Here is a 14443-nt window from a genome sequence, read left to right on the forward strand (position 1 = left end):
TTCAAACTGATAAACTTTATTGTTTTTAGCAAACAATCATGAACTGAGAATTTTATGGCTGCAACACGTTCCAAAAAAGCTGGGACAGGTGGCAAAAAAAAAAATTAGAACATTGAGGAATGCTCATCCAACACCTATTTGGAACATCCCACAGGTGAACAGGCTAATTGGGAACAGGTGGGTGCCATGATTGGGTATAAAAGGAGGTTCCCTGAAATTCTCAGTCATTCACAAGCAAAGATGGGACAAGGTTCACCTCTTTGTGAACAAGTGCGTGAGAAAATCGTCGAACAGTTTAAGGACAATGTTCCTCAACGTACAATTGCAAGGAATTTAGGGATTTCATTATCTAAGGTCCATAATATCATCAGAAGGTTCAGAGAATCTGGAGAAATCACTGCATGCAAGCGGCAAGGCCGAAAACCAACATGACCTTCGATCCGACAGGCGGCACTGCATCAAAAACCGACATCAATGTGTAAAGGATATCACCACATGGGCTCAGGAACATTTCAGAAAACCAATGTCAGTAAATAAAGTTCGGCGCTACATCCGTAAAGTGCAACTTGAAACTCTTTTATGCAAAGCAAAAGCCATTTATCAACAAGCTTAGGCTTGGCTTAACAAGCTTAGGCTTGTTGATAAATGGCCGCCGGCTTTTCTGGGCCTAAGCTCATCTTAGATGGACTGATGCAAAGTGGAAAAGTGTTCTATGGTCCAACGGGTCCACATTTGAAATTTTTTTGGGAAATGTTGGACGTCGTATCCTCCGGGCCAAAGAGGAAAATAACCATCCGGACTGTTTTGGACACAAAGTTCAAAAGCCAGCATCTATGATTGTATGGGGCTATGTTAGTGCCAATGGCATGGGTAACTTACACATCTGTGAAGGCACCATTAATGCTGAAAGGTACATACAGGTTTTGGAGAAACATATGCTGCCATCCAAGCAACGTCTTTTTCATGGACTCCCCTGCTTATTTCAGCAAGACAATGCCAAACCACATTCTGCACGTGTTACAACAGCGTGGCTTCATAGTAAAAGAGTGCGTGTACTAGAATGGCCTGCCTGCAGTCCAGACCTGTCTCCCATTGAAAATGTGTGCCGCATTATGAACCGTAAAATACGACAATGGAGACCCCGGACTGTTGAACAGCTGAAGCTGTACATCAAGCAAAAATGGGAAATAATTCCACCTACAAAGCTTAAACAATTAGTGTCCTCAGTGCTCAAACGTTTATTGAATGTTGTTCAAAGAAAAGGTGATGTAAAACAGTGGTAAACATGACCCTGTCCCATCTGTTTTGGAACGTGTTGCAGCCATAAAATTCTAAGTTAATGATTATTTGCTAAAAACAATAGTTTATCAGTTTGAACATTAAATATATTGTCTTTGTCGTGTATTCAATTAATTACAGGTTGAACATGATTTGCAAATCATTGTATTCTGTTTTTATTTGTTTAACACAACGTCCCAACTTCATTGGAATTGGGGTTGTAGCAAGCGTGTGACAGCATGTTCTTCTGCCCTCCTTGAGTGTGTTTTAAGCTGTTTATTGACACCCCAGTTGGAGTTTACTGTAAAACTAAAAGCATATAAAAAAGAAGTACACACATTGGACATTTAAATACAAGACACATCATTTTAGAAATCGCTAGCTTTCTCCAGAACAGTCAATGGAAAAACCCTATTGACAGGCTAGCTAACAGCATTAGATCACGGGAGGGATTTACCTTCAAATAATGAATAGTCACACAGAAATGCCGTAATAACACATGCAAACAGGTGATGTAACAATACTCACAGGCATATATTCTTCCTAATCTGTGAAAAATGAGTTTCATAACATTTTATTGTGACTGTCTTCTTCTGCTCTTTTTAAAGCTTGCTGTAAATATGCAGCTCCATGCATGCATCGCACCACACTGCCCCTAAGGCCAAGGCACACACAGCAGGAACAGCAGATACATTCATGGCTTCGTATAAAGTCTTTTTTACCCTTGACTGTCTGACATGAAATCAGACTAAAATGTTCCTGTTTTAGGTCAATTAAGATGACCAACATGATTTGTATTTGCTAAATGCTAAAATATTGAATGAAGGATTTTTCTTTTTCACACATATATTAGACCAGCGATTCCCAACCAGTGTGCCGTGAGAGCTCTTCTGGTGTGCCGCGGGAAGTTATTAAATTTCACTTAATTGGTCAAAATATTATTTATTTACAACAAATTATGTTTTTTTTTTAATCCATCTATGCCAGCGGCATATAAAGACAGACAGAACAAAGAAATGCTCTTCTATTAGATGGCAGAAAGTGCATAATTGACTTGTGTATCCACTTTTTGTGACATTTTTGTTTGTTGGTGTGCCGTGAGATTTTTCAAATGTAAAATATGTGCCTTGGCTCAATAAAGGTTGGGAATCACTGTATTAGACAAAGCAGTCACCCCATGAGTGCCAATGTTTTTAGCCATGGCTGTATTTATTTTTATTTGTTTTGTATTTCTATTTTTTAATATATGATTTTATTTGTTATTCATTTATTTTCTGGTTGTTCGGTTAAGTTACATTTACATTTTAGTTTTGGTAGTTAAATTAACACTAAGTTTTGAAAGCAATGAATAACCTATTCAAATGTATTCATCCTGATTTCAATATCAATTAAAATAATTGTGATTGTTATTTTTTCCATCATGGCCCAGCCCTACGGCTTTATACAGTGAGCCAACGACCATTTGGACGGCTGTGTCATTAGCCACTAGCGGCTAATGACACAGGCCTAATTATTGATGTAAAAAGTGTTTGAAAATTATTTATCCATCTCATTTATAACATCACAAAAACCTGGCAGACTTTTTTAGCCACTGAATGTGTTACTGCCCCGTGTGTGTTCAGGCCTTTTCACACTTAATTTGGCAAATGGACGGAAGGAATAATAATTGCTAGGGTTGGTTGTCCTGATGCAATTTTCAGCTGATCGAGATCGGGTGAAAATTTTAAATGTCACTAAGTGACAAAATAATTCAAAGGTACAAAGATATTGCCAAAAGGAACAGTAATAGCCAGAGGTGAGACCAAGTTATTGCTTTGCAAGTCGCAAGTCTCAAGTCTTTGCCCTCGAGTCCCCAGTCAAGTTTCAAGTCGAGACTTGCAAGTCCCACACTTAGAGTTGAGTCCTTTCGAGTCATTTGTTATTGGTTTCCTCTTTTAGATATCAGTATTCTTCTTAAATTCACATTGTGCAACGAGCAGGAAACTGCATTTTCTTTTCTACACACATTTCTCATGAGGCAATTTTGAACAAATATAAATAGAATTCAATTTAAACGTGGCATTTCTTGAAAGTATCAAAAACATAAGGCATTAATAAAAAAAAAGAGGAATACATCTCATCTTGTTATAGAGGTACAATTTTATCTCACTCGGAACACTAGGGAGCACTACGTAAAAATATTACATCAAAAAGAGGCGAAGAAAAGGACGCAAAGAAGAATGTAGTTTCATGTCGGATAGATAGGTGCTAGCAGTGTGCCGATCAACTGGTAAATAAAGTGATTAAAAAAAGAAACACAGTACAAGACTGATTCTTGAGAACACTACACCGACTAAACCAGACTGTAATGCACAGGAAGCCCAGACAGCGCACGGCCGGCCCACCGTGTAACTATTTGCATGATTGCTCACAAACCTAGCTGCTAATGCTAACAAAAATAAGCATACGCGACATCAAGCCGCGCGATTCCCAACAATGTAATGTTCATTTTTTTTTATTTTTTTTTTGCGATAATTAACGTCTTTATTGTTACATTAAATATTGTTGTTGTTTCTATTATGTTAACAATGGTTCTTGGAATGTATACCTTATTTAGCTGTCACATCTATTGTTGATTTATGTTGTCCTTTTGGTTTTTCTTGTTGTTGTTGTTTTTTAATTGAAACCATGACTTTAGGTACTGTATAAAAGAATGAGCTCTTGGTCAATTCCTCAACCAGAGCGTGCCAAACAGGGCGTTAACTGTTAAAAGCTAATAAGAACTAACGACACATTAGCAATAATGGTGTGGAACACTAATAAATAATCACTCAGGCCTTCAGCATTATGTTGTTACTTATCATATTTCCCTATAGTAAAACACAAAGTTGCACATATAGCTATAGAAAGGTAAAGCTCCAAACTATTGGTTTTTCAGTGATTTGGTCAATATTGCAAGTTTTTTCAAGTCAATGGGTTCAAAGTCCAAGTGAAGTCACGGGTCATTGCTGTTCAAGTCCAAGTGGACTCGCAAGTCTTAACATATTGTCAAGTCTAAAGTTGTCAAATTCATGACTTGAGTTCAAGTCATGTGACTCGAGTCCACACCACTGGTAATAGCGTTGTTTTATATCACAGCCAGCCTTACCAGTTAACATGGATATTTGACTTCTCAAGCCGTCAATGGCAGTGAATGTTTCCAGTACTGGTATAATATAAGTACACTTTACACCGATCTGATCGGTATCGGCCAATAATTAGCATTTCACATCCCGTCTTTCACGATCACAGGCTTCATCTCGTTAACTCAAACACGACTGGATACACTCGTTACCCTGGTGACGACATCACAACGCATGTATTATCAGAGCAAAATGGAGACAAATGTGTGTTGGTGGTCACCGACCAACAAGAAGGTGCAATTCCTGGAGAAATTGCGTGTGAATGCTGAAATGCTGATTGAATTCATGCGCTTGAATGAGCTGAACACGTAGAAGTTGGAACGGTGGGAATCGGTTGAGAAATAAGGAAACTTGCTAAAAATGTAGAATTTGTCTTATTGTGGCTAAAATGCAGGGTATTTTAGTGTTGCACAGTGCTGAATATGGGTAGTGTGGGGAATGTGGAAAACGTAGTAAGTGGAATGATGTGAATTGGTGAAGAAATGTGGAAGCAGGGGGGAAGAAGGCAGATTAGAGTGGAATGGGGGAGAATGTGGGTGTTTTAACAGTAAAATGTGGGTGAAAAATGTGGAATGTGGGTAATATGGGAATGTTGGGAATAGGGGAATGCGTGTTGAAGAAGTTCTGAATGAGCTGAATGTTTTAAAAGTGAAAGAATTATGTGAAAGTATTTTGTTGAAAGTGTCATCGGGAATTAATGGGATTTTTTTGGGTGTAAAATGTGTAATTGTGGGTAATGTGAAAATGTTGCGGCTTAGATGAGTAATAGCACGCGTCGCGTGAATTTTACGAACACGTCGAAGTTGGAACGGGGTGAATCGGAAGTAAAATGGCGAAGGAGAAGCCCGTCAAAAACGCGGCAGAATAATAAATGCTTGAGCATTCACAAAATAAAGTAATTCAATTACAGTAAATTAGCACTCATTATTTCTCCATCCATCCATCCATTGTCTTCCGCTCATCTGAGGCCGGTTTGCAACCCGAAGTTTTAAGCAATTCAGAAGTTGTCTTGCTGGTATGTTTTGGATCGTTATGATTTTTAAACAAAACAAAATACCTATTTTTGTGTACCTAAAAAAACAACAACTTTATTTGGCAGATATTTTAGGTTATATCATACATTTGGATGCTTTTGTGTGTTGTTCACTCAGCAACCTGTTTGTGCATTTTTACGCACTGCCAATTTGTGTCCTGTTTTGAATAAAGGTAAATGCAAATTGAATTTATTTGTCCGATTCATTACTGAATCAAAAAAAAAAAAATCGCAATTATGAAAATAATCGTGAGTTGCATTTGCATTCAGTCAGTCCAATTCAATATCGATTCAGCAAATCCTCTGAATCAATTTATCTCCTGGCCAGTGGCGGATGCTTTGCATGTGACTATATTTGGCAGACATTGAATGTATGTATATCACATTTGTATGTTTTTGTGTGTTGGTCCATGGCCTATTGTAAAGCTGTATGACATTATTTAGTTTCTTTTTTTTTTTTTTTATTATATTCATTTTATTACTTTAAGAGCGCTGGGATATTCACGCAGCAACCTGTTTGTGCCCTTTTGTGCACCGCCAATTTGAAATAATGTCCTGTTTTTGAATAAAGGGAATTGTTTTTTAATCTGATTCGATTAATTGCAAAAATAATCAACAGATTGATTATGAAAATAATCGTGAGTTGCAGCCCTAGTCCCCACCCAATTCAGCAACTTTATTTGGCAGATATTTTAGGCTATATCATACACTTGTATCTTTTTGTGTGTTGTACACGCAGCAACCTGTTTGTGCACTTTTATGCACTGACAATTTGAAATAATGTCCGGTTTTGAATAAAGGGAAATGCAAATGTATTTGTTTTATCAGAATCATTGCTGAATCAAAAAAATTATTTATCGTTCATGAAAATAATCGTGAGTTGCATTCCGTCTTCTCCTCCAATTTAATATCGATTCAGCAAATCTTCTGAGTCCGCTCACCTCCTGGCTAGAGGGGAGCGTTTTACGTGTGATTCGGGTTGTATGGACGGAGGCCGCATTCAACCAAACAACATAAAGTCAACCAGTGCCTTCAACTTTAACTCTGAAATTTAGGGTCAGTATGGATTCATGTGTAATTCCAGAACAAAGGAAATACATAAACATAAGGTATTTTGTAACACACTTCATATGTTCACATGGGCATGAAAGTAAATCTTGACAACCGTCAACAGGTACTCTTATTTTTGTATTTCTACTTGAATGAATCGCCATCAAAGCATTTAAATCAATTCCAAATCGAATCTCAACCTAAAGAATTAAAATCGAATCAATTTGTGAGATTCTTAAGAATACCCAGCCCCGAGGCACAACTGTAACTTCTTTGTGTGTTTTTTGTGTGCATGTGTAGCAACTCCCTCCCGCCTCGACAGCCCGAGATGCACCACAGAGCTTTTTGTTGGCCCACTGCCACCTTGCACTCAACAACAACAGCAGCAGCAGCAGCAGCCACTGTGACACACGACAGGAAGAAACTCCTCTGAACCACAACTGCCGCCACAGCCCCTACGGCCGATTTGAACACAGACCCGAGACAAGATGTCTGACTGGGAAGACAAAGAGGAAGTGCATCTGTGTGTGCAGTGAAGTAAAAGGAAGCATCATGAGTGGACAACAAACGTTGATTTGTATGTGTGCGCGCACCTGTGCGCGATTGAGATCTTGGGGTCTTACAAGAAAAAAATAGAGGGACAACAGCAATTTGCAGGAATGTGAACCAGGGGGCATTAACTACAATGACCCAACAGAGTGGGTAAGGTAGGTAAGTAGATAGATCAAGTTAATTTCTGTTTATCAGTTGATATAGTATCAGTACTTTAAGTACAGAGTGTGAGTACTTTTGCCACCTCTGTCCCTGACTAATGTCTACAATGGAAGTAATAATTAAAGTTCAAACGAAGCCGTTTCTGGTGCTCTCGCAAAGAAACGGAACATTGTCTCAAGAGGTGTTTGCACACGTGGAGGCATGCAAGCGACTCCTAATCTCGGGTCTTAATCCACGTGGCCACCACGTGAGATTACACACGCTTGATGCTTCATTAGGTACAAACGTACCCTGAGGACCCCAAATTCTGTGTTCCGTGAAAGCCTGGAAAGAGCGCAAGTCAAATTGTCTGCAGTTCAGAAACAAAATTTAGGGGAGAAATTTGATTGTGATTAATCCAAATAAGACATTTGCAAACATCTTTTACTTTAAAAACAAAAATCAACATTTTTGCCTATTTTCTGACATGTTATGGATCAAACCAGTAACTGAATCATTATCACTTTCTGAATTTTTTGCACTGTTAATTTGAAATGTCCTGTTTTTTTTCAATAAAGGAATGGATTTTTTAAAAATCAGATTAATAAAAAAAATAATCGGCAGATTAATCGATTTTTTAAAAAAGTGTAAATTCCAGCCTTAATGTTGTCGTTACCTATGATTTGACTGCTAACCCACATGGATGATTACGGTCTTGCCCCAGGTTGACTGGTTGGTTTAGCACATTGCTAGATGCGAGGTTACAGCTAGCCATGAGGATGATTTATCGGAAGGAGATGGGGAGGCTTCCGAGACAGTTAACACTAACGCTAGAACGGCCACAGATTGACTGTGTAACAGAATTATCTCCATGCCCCCCCCCCACCCCACTAACCTTTCTTGAACTCCTCCAGCATGGAGTCCAGTTTGGTGTCATGGAAGACAAAGTGAACCGGGTGGTTGTAGAACTTGGTGATGGTCTTAAGCGTGGTGCTGTCGTCCGGGTCGACGAAGGCCAGGTCCTTGACAAAAAGCACATCCACAATGTTGGAACGCTCGCCCTCGTAAACGGGGATGCGCGTGTAGCCGCTCTCCATGATCTCCGACATGGTGTTGAAGTCTAGCACAGCGTCGCTGTGGATCATGAAGCAGTTGCCGAGCGGCGTCATCACGTCCTCCACCGTCTTGGTGCGCAGCTCCAGCGCCCCCTGGATCATGTTTAACTCCTCCTTCACTAGGTCGTTGTAGGGCTCCGTCACCTTCAGCATCTCCACCAGCTTCTCGCGGTTGTACACAGTGCCAATCTCCTGGCCCAGCACACAGTCCAGGAGCTTGCTGATGGGCCACGACAGCGGGAAGGTGAGCAGCATGAACAGCTTAGTGACCAGGATGGTGTTGGCACCCACCGCCAGGCCAGTGGCGTGAACACAGTGCTTGGGGCACGATCTCACCGAAGATCACGATGCCCACTGTGGAGGCTACCACTGCGCCCACGCCTGACTTGGTCAGGTCATCCAGCAGAATAGTGAGTGTCGTGTTCACCAGAACGTTGCCCAGGAGGAGCGAGCACAGGAGGTAGTTGCCTTTGCGGCGAATGGGCTCAATTTTGCGGGCATACTTCTTCTCCTTTTCAGTGCCGCAACTCTGCACGATACGCAGCTCCATGGGGTCCAGAGCCATCAGGCCCAGGTTTAGCCCACTGAACATGCCCGACAGGACCAGCAAGAAGGAGATGATGATCACCTGCAGTGGTGGGAAGAAAGCAAGTGCAAATATTTGCTTATTGTACTTACTTACTAAGTAGTAGTCGTTCAGGTATCTTAAGTACTTATTTTTCTGACGACTTCTTACTTTTTACTACCACATTTGAAAACAGATACTATTCACAAAAAGTTGGGGTGATTGGGCTTTGAAATTAAATTTCAGGATAAACCTAAAATGCCTCATAACCTTTACAGGTGAATTTATTTTGACCTTTTTAAAGTTTTGAACGCACATGTGCATCTGTTGAATGTTTCAGTCCTTTTCACAACAGCTGTTTAATCCATGAACCGACCAATTTATTTCCAAGATTTGGTTCAATTAGAATTGGTATTTAAACAGTCTTCTTTATCTTGCGGTTGTTGCAAAGCTATGCCCAGTGATGTTTTTTTCTTCTCATGTAAATTAGAGCGGCTACCTCTGTATAATTGTTGAAATTTTGAATTAAGACTTAAAATTATTAGATTCTGCATCGACCGACAGGGCCAAGATATGAAGAAGACATCTTCCTCAGATGCACTGCTGTGGGGGATTCTGCATCGACTGACCGGAAAGAACCTCTTCCCTGGAGGAGTCTACCCGCGCGGTGACTCTCATGCTCTTATAACTAACATTGTACGGCACCATATCGTGTGATAAATGTTGCCCTCTCGGCATTAATTGTAGCCTGGTCATCCTGGAAGGGGGGGATCCCTCCATCTACAACCCCTATTCCAATGAAGTTGGGACATTGTGTTAAACATAAATAAAAACAGAATACAATGATTTGCAAATCATGTTCACCCTATATTTAATTGAATATACTACAAAGACAAGATATTGAATGTTCAAACCGAAAAACCTTATTGTTTTTAGCAAATAATCATTAACTTAGAATTTTATGGCTGCAACATGTTCCAAAAAAGCTGGGACAGGTGGCAAAAAAGACTGAGAAAGTTGAGGAATGCTCTTCAAACACCTGTTTGCAACATCCCATAGGTGAAGAGGCTAATTGGCAACAGGTGGGTGCCATGATTGGGTAAAAAAGGAGCTTCCCTGAATTGCTCAGTCATTCACAAGCAAAGATGGGACAAGGTTCACCTCTTTGTGAACAAGTGCGTGAGAAAATAGTCAAACAGTTTAAGGACACTGTTCCTCAACGTACATCCATCCATCCATTTTCTGAGCCGCTTCTCCTCACTAGGGTCACGGGTGTGCTGGAGCCTATCCCAGCTATCATCGGGCAGGAGGCGGGGTACACCCTGAACTGGTTGCCAGCCAATCACAGGGCACATACAAACAAACAACCATTCACACTCACATTCACAACTACGGGCAATTTAGAGTCTCCAATTAATGCATGATTTTGGGATGTGGGCGGAAACCGGAGTGCCCAGAGAAAACCCACGCAGGCACGGGGAGAACATGCAAACGCGACACAGGCGGGGCCGGGGATTGAACCCCGGTCCTCAGAACTGTGAGGCATACGCTCTAATCGTGCCGCCCCTCAACGTACATTTCGAATTTGATCATCTACAGTCCATATCATTATCAAAAGGTTCAGAGAATCAGGAGAAATCACTGCATATAAGCGGCAAGGCCGAAAACCAACATTGAATGCCCGTGACCTTCGATCCCTCAGGCAACACTGCATCAAAAACCGACATCAATATGTAAAGGATATCACCACATGGGCTCAGGAACACTTCTGAAAACCAATGTCAGTAAATACAGTTCGACGCTACATCTGCAAGTGCAACTTGAAACTCTACTATGCAAAGCAAAAGCCATTTATCAACAACGCCCAGAAACGCCGCCAGCTTCTCTGGGTCCGAGCTCATCTTAGATGGACTAATGCAAAGTGGAAAAGTGTTTTGTGGTCCAACGAGTCCACATTTGAAATTGTTTTTGGAAATTTTGGACGTCGTATCCTCCGGGCCAAAGAGGAAAAGAACCATCCGGACTGTTATGGACACAAAGTTCAAAAGCCAGCATCTGTGATGGTATGGGGCTGTGTTAGTGCCAATGGCATGGGTAGCTTGCACATCTGTGAAGGCACCATTAATGCTGAAAGGTACATACAGGTTTTGGAGAAACATATGCTGCCATCCAAGCAACGTCTTTTTCATGGACACCCCTGCTTATGTCAGCAAGACAATGCCAAACCACATTCTGCACATGTTACAACAGCGTGGCTTCGTAGTAAAAGAGTGCGGGTACTAGAATTGTCTGCCTGCAGTCCAGACCTGTCTCCCATTGAAAATATGTGCCGCATTATGAACCGTAAAATACGACAACGGAGACCCCGGACTGTTGAACAGCTGAAGGTGTACATCAAGCAAGAATAGGAAAGAATTCCACCTACAAAGCTTCAACAATTAGTGTCCTCAGTTCCAAAACCTTTATCGAATGTTGTTCTAAGAAAAGGTGATGTAACACAGTGGTAAACATGACCCTGTCCCAGCTTTTTTGGAACGTGTTGCAGCCATAAAATTCTAAGTTAATGATTATTTGCTAAATACAATAACGTTTATCAGTTTGAACATTAAATATCTTGTCTTTGTAGTGTATTCAATTAAATATAGGCTGAGCATGATTTGCAAATCATTGTATTCTGTTTTTATTTATGTTTAACACAACATCCCAACTTCATTGGAATTGGGGTTATATGATCCCTTCTCAAGGTTTCTTCCTTTTTTGCCCGCATATTGGATTTTCTCAGAGTTTTTCCCTGCTCGGATGGGGGAGCTAGACCAGGGTATGTTGTTGATTATTGTGAGCTGTGGGGATGTTTGAGATTTGATATTCTTTTGTGATTTAATAAATACACTAGACTTAAAATGAACTTGACAGTGTGAGCACTTTTGTGTGCGTGTGTGTGTGTGTGTGTGTGTGTGTGTGTGTGTGTGTGTGTCAACCAATCAAAACGGGTATGGTGTCTGACTGCGACAATTTCTTTGCCCTTTTTACTTAAGTACAGCTCATAGTTTGTACTTTTTATTTTTTACTAAAGTAAAGGAATTGAATCAATGCTTGTACTTTTACTATTCTTATTTTTACACAAGCATCTGTACTTCTGCTTACGTACAGAGTGTGAGTACTTTTTACCACCTCTAATTCACCTGGAGCCACACGGGGAGCAGGGACTTCTTCACCTCCACCACGCGCACCCGGCCGTCCCGTTCGTCCAACTGGGTCCAGACGTCCGGGGGGTCCAGAGGGTCCCGCACGCACAGGGCGAACACCTTGACGACCTCGCTCTTGCGGAGCTGCTTGACGGTGACGGTGGCCAGCCCGGAGGTGTTGCGGTTACTCACGCTCATGGTGCCCTTCACCACCAGGTCCTTGCTGTGTTCCGGGCACGTCCGGTTGAGAGGCACCTCCACGGCGCCGTGGGCATCGTCCTCCGTCTCGCTGGAGTAAAGCTCAGTGAAGCGGACCAGCGCGGAGCTGTTCGGGAACAAGTGGAGCCCGTAGAACCGGACCAGGATGTCGCTGCCCTCAGTTACCTGGATCGCCCCACGCTCGGTGGTCCCGGCCGGCGTGTCGCTACGCTCCAGCCGCATGCCGAGAATCCGCGTGGCGGCCCGCGGCTCTGCCAACGCCGCCTCGGCCCGGACACCCGCCGCAAGGTGAGTAAAGAGCAGTAAAGTTCGCAGAAACCCGCGTCCCCTCGACGCCGTCGCCATGTTTGTTTCGCTCACTGACTGTCAACTGTGTCGGAGGAGGGAGGGGAGCGGGGGAACTGACGTCACCGTTCTCGTTTGCTAATTTCCATATGTCGAAGCTGGCCAATAGCCTGCTTAGACGTCACCACGAAACCCTTGACCGAGTCGCCCTCCCTGTGAAGTTTTTGTTTTTAAACCGAATGGACTTGGTGTCGTACTCCGGTTTCCTCCCACGTCCCAAAAACATGCACGGCAGGGTTATTTGAAAACTCTAAATTGCCCGTAGGTGTGAATGTGAGTGCGAAAAGTTGTTTGTCTATATGTGCCCTGCGATTGGCTGGCACCAGTTCAGAGTGTACCCCGCCTCTCGCCCAGCGTCAGCTGGGATAGGCTCCGGCACGCCCGCGACCCGAATGAGGAGAAGCAGCTCAGAAAATGGATGGATGGATGGATGGATGTTCGATTTCCATATTTACCGTAAATGTCACGGCTAAAACTGAAATATTGAGATCTGTTTTATTATTAAGTAAAAACTATGTCAAATATTGAATGCGCACAATAGTAGGTACGCCTTCCCTTATGTATCCAATACAATAGCTGAAAGTATGTTAATTTGATATCAATTTTGATGGACAGCGTCATGGAGAAAAGGAAATACTAATGGGATTGCATTTTTAATGGATTTTCATATTTAGTTTATTCAGAATTTTAACCCAAATGTGAATTTCCTACTACATTACTGCAGCCGTGGCCCATTGGTTAAGATCATCGCCTACCACCGTGGGGGACCTAGGTTCAAGACTCCGACCGGACCATCCACCAACATCCCCCGGACTCACGGCCGTGGTGTCCTTGAGCAAGACACTGATACCCTGAAATGCTTCAGCTGCCCCCTGCTCCAGTGTGTTCCACTAACATGTGTATGTGTTCACTGTGATGGGTTAAATGCAGAGAACAAATTTCATGTGCATGCATGCATGTTCATGACAATAAAAGGTGATTCTTCTTCTTATCAAACTTTTTAATGCTTATTTAAGACTTCTATTTTAGAACACTTCATTAATGCAGCCCTGTGGGGGGTACGAGCCAGTGCAAACTATAGGTCGGTCCCATGCCCGGGTTAACAATACCGGATCGGTCGTGGCCCGGGTTAACAACGTCCGCCACCGCCGCCGTCAACCTGCAGGGTGCCGTTGGAAATTCAGCTACTGTGGGTCGAAGTCGAAGGAAGAAGAAGAAGAGGTGGAAAGCGGGTTCTTCGGCAGAAAGAGAAGAGGAAAGCACAGAGCCTAGAACTGAATCTGGGGACTTTGAATGTTGGGAATATGACAGGAAAATCTCGGGAGTTGGTTGAAATGATGATTAGGAGAAAGGTTGATAGATTGTGTGTCCAGGAGACCAGGTGGAAAGGCAGTAAGGCGAGAAGTTTAGGGGCAGGGTTTAAATAATTTTAACATGGTGTAGATGGGAAGAGAAATGGAGTCGGGATTATTTTAAAAGAAGAGTTTGCTCAGAATGTCTTGGAGGTGAAAAGAGTGTCAGATCGAGTGATGAAGCTGAAACTTGAAATTGAGGGTGTTAAGTATAATGTGATTAGTGGGTATGCCCCACAGGTAGGATGTGACCTAGAGTTGAAAGAGAAATTCTGGAAGGAGCTAGACAAAGTAGTTCTGGGCATCCCAGAGAGAGTCTCGATTGGTGCAGATTGTAATGGACATGTTGGTGAAGGAAATAGGGGTGATGAAGAAGTGATGGTAAGTACGGCATCCAGAAAAGGAACTTGGAGGGACAAATGGTGGTAGACTTTGCAAAAAGGATGC

The 14443-nt window shown here is 42.2% G+C and overlaps 1 protein-coding gene and 1 long non-coding RNA gene across 3 annotated transcripts in view; one reads left to right on the forward strand and one right to left on the reverse strand.

Moving 5' to 3' along the window:
• The window catches only part of LOC133400082 (metal transporter CNNM4-like), a 66663-nt gene extending 53980 nt beyond the window's left edge, over window positions 1-12683 (reverse strand). The window contains 3 exon segments of the mRNA XM_061672311.1: window positions 8111-8630; window positions 8632-8958; window positions 12078-12683. Coding sequence (XP_061528295.1) covers window positions 8111-8630; window positions 8632-8958; window positions 12078-12644 — 1414 coding nt within the window. The 5' untranslated portion in view covers window positions 12645-12683.
• LOC133400083 (uncharacterized) lies at window positions 6892-9113 on the forward strand. 2 transcript variants are annotated; one of them, XR_009768289.1, is made up of 3 exons: window positions 6892-7233; window positions 8454-8740; window positions 8850-9113. It is a non-coding gene; the product is annotated as an uncharacterized LOC133400083 (long non-coding RNA). The 2 variants fall into 2 exon arrangements; XR_009768290.1 differs by having other exon boundaries at window positions 6892-7229.
• Window positions 12684-14443: the final 1760 nt, after the last annotated feature.

This window comes from Phycodurus eques, chromosome 3 (assembly GCF_024500275.1).
Source record: "Phycodurus eques isolate BA_2022a chromosome 3, UOR_Pequ_1.1, whole genome shotgun sequence".
Lineage (NCBI taxonomy): Eukaryota > Metazoa > Chordata > Actinopteri > Syngnathiformes > Syngnathidae > Phycodurus > Phycodurus eques.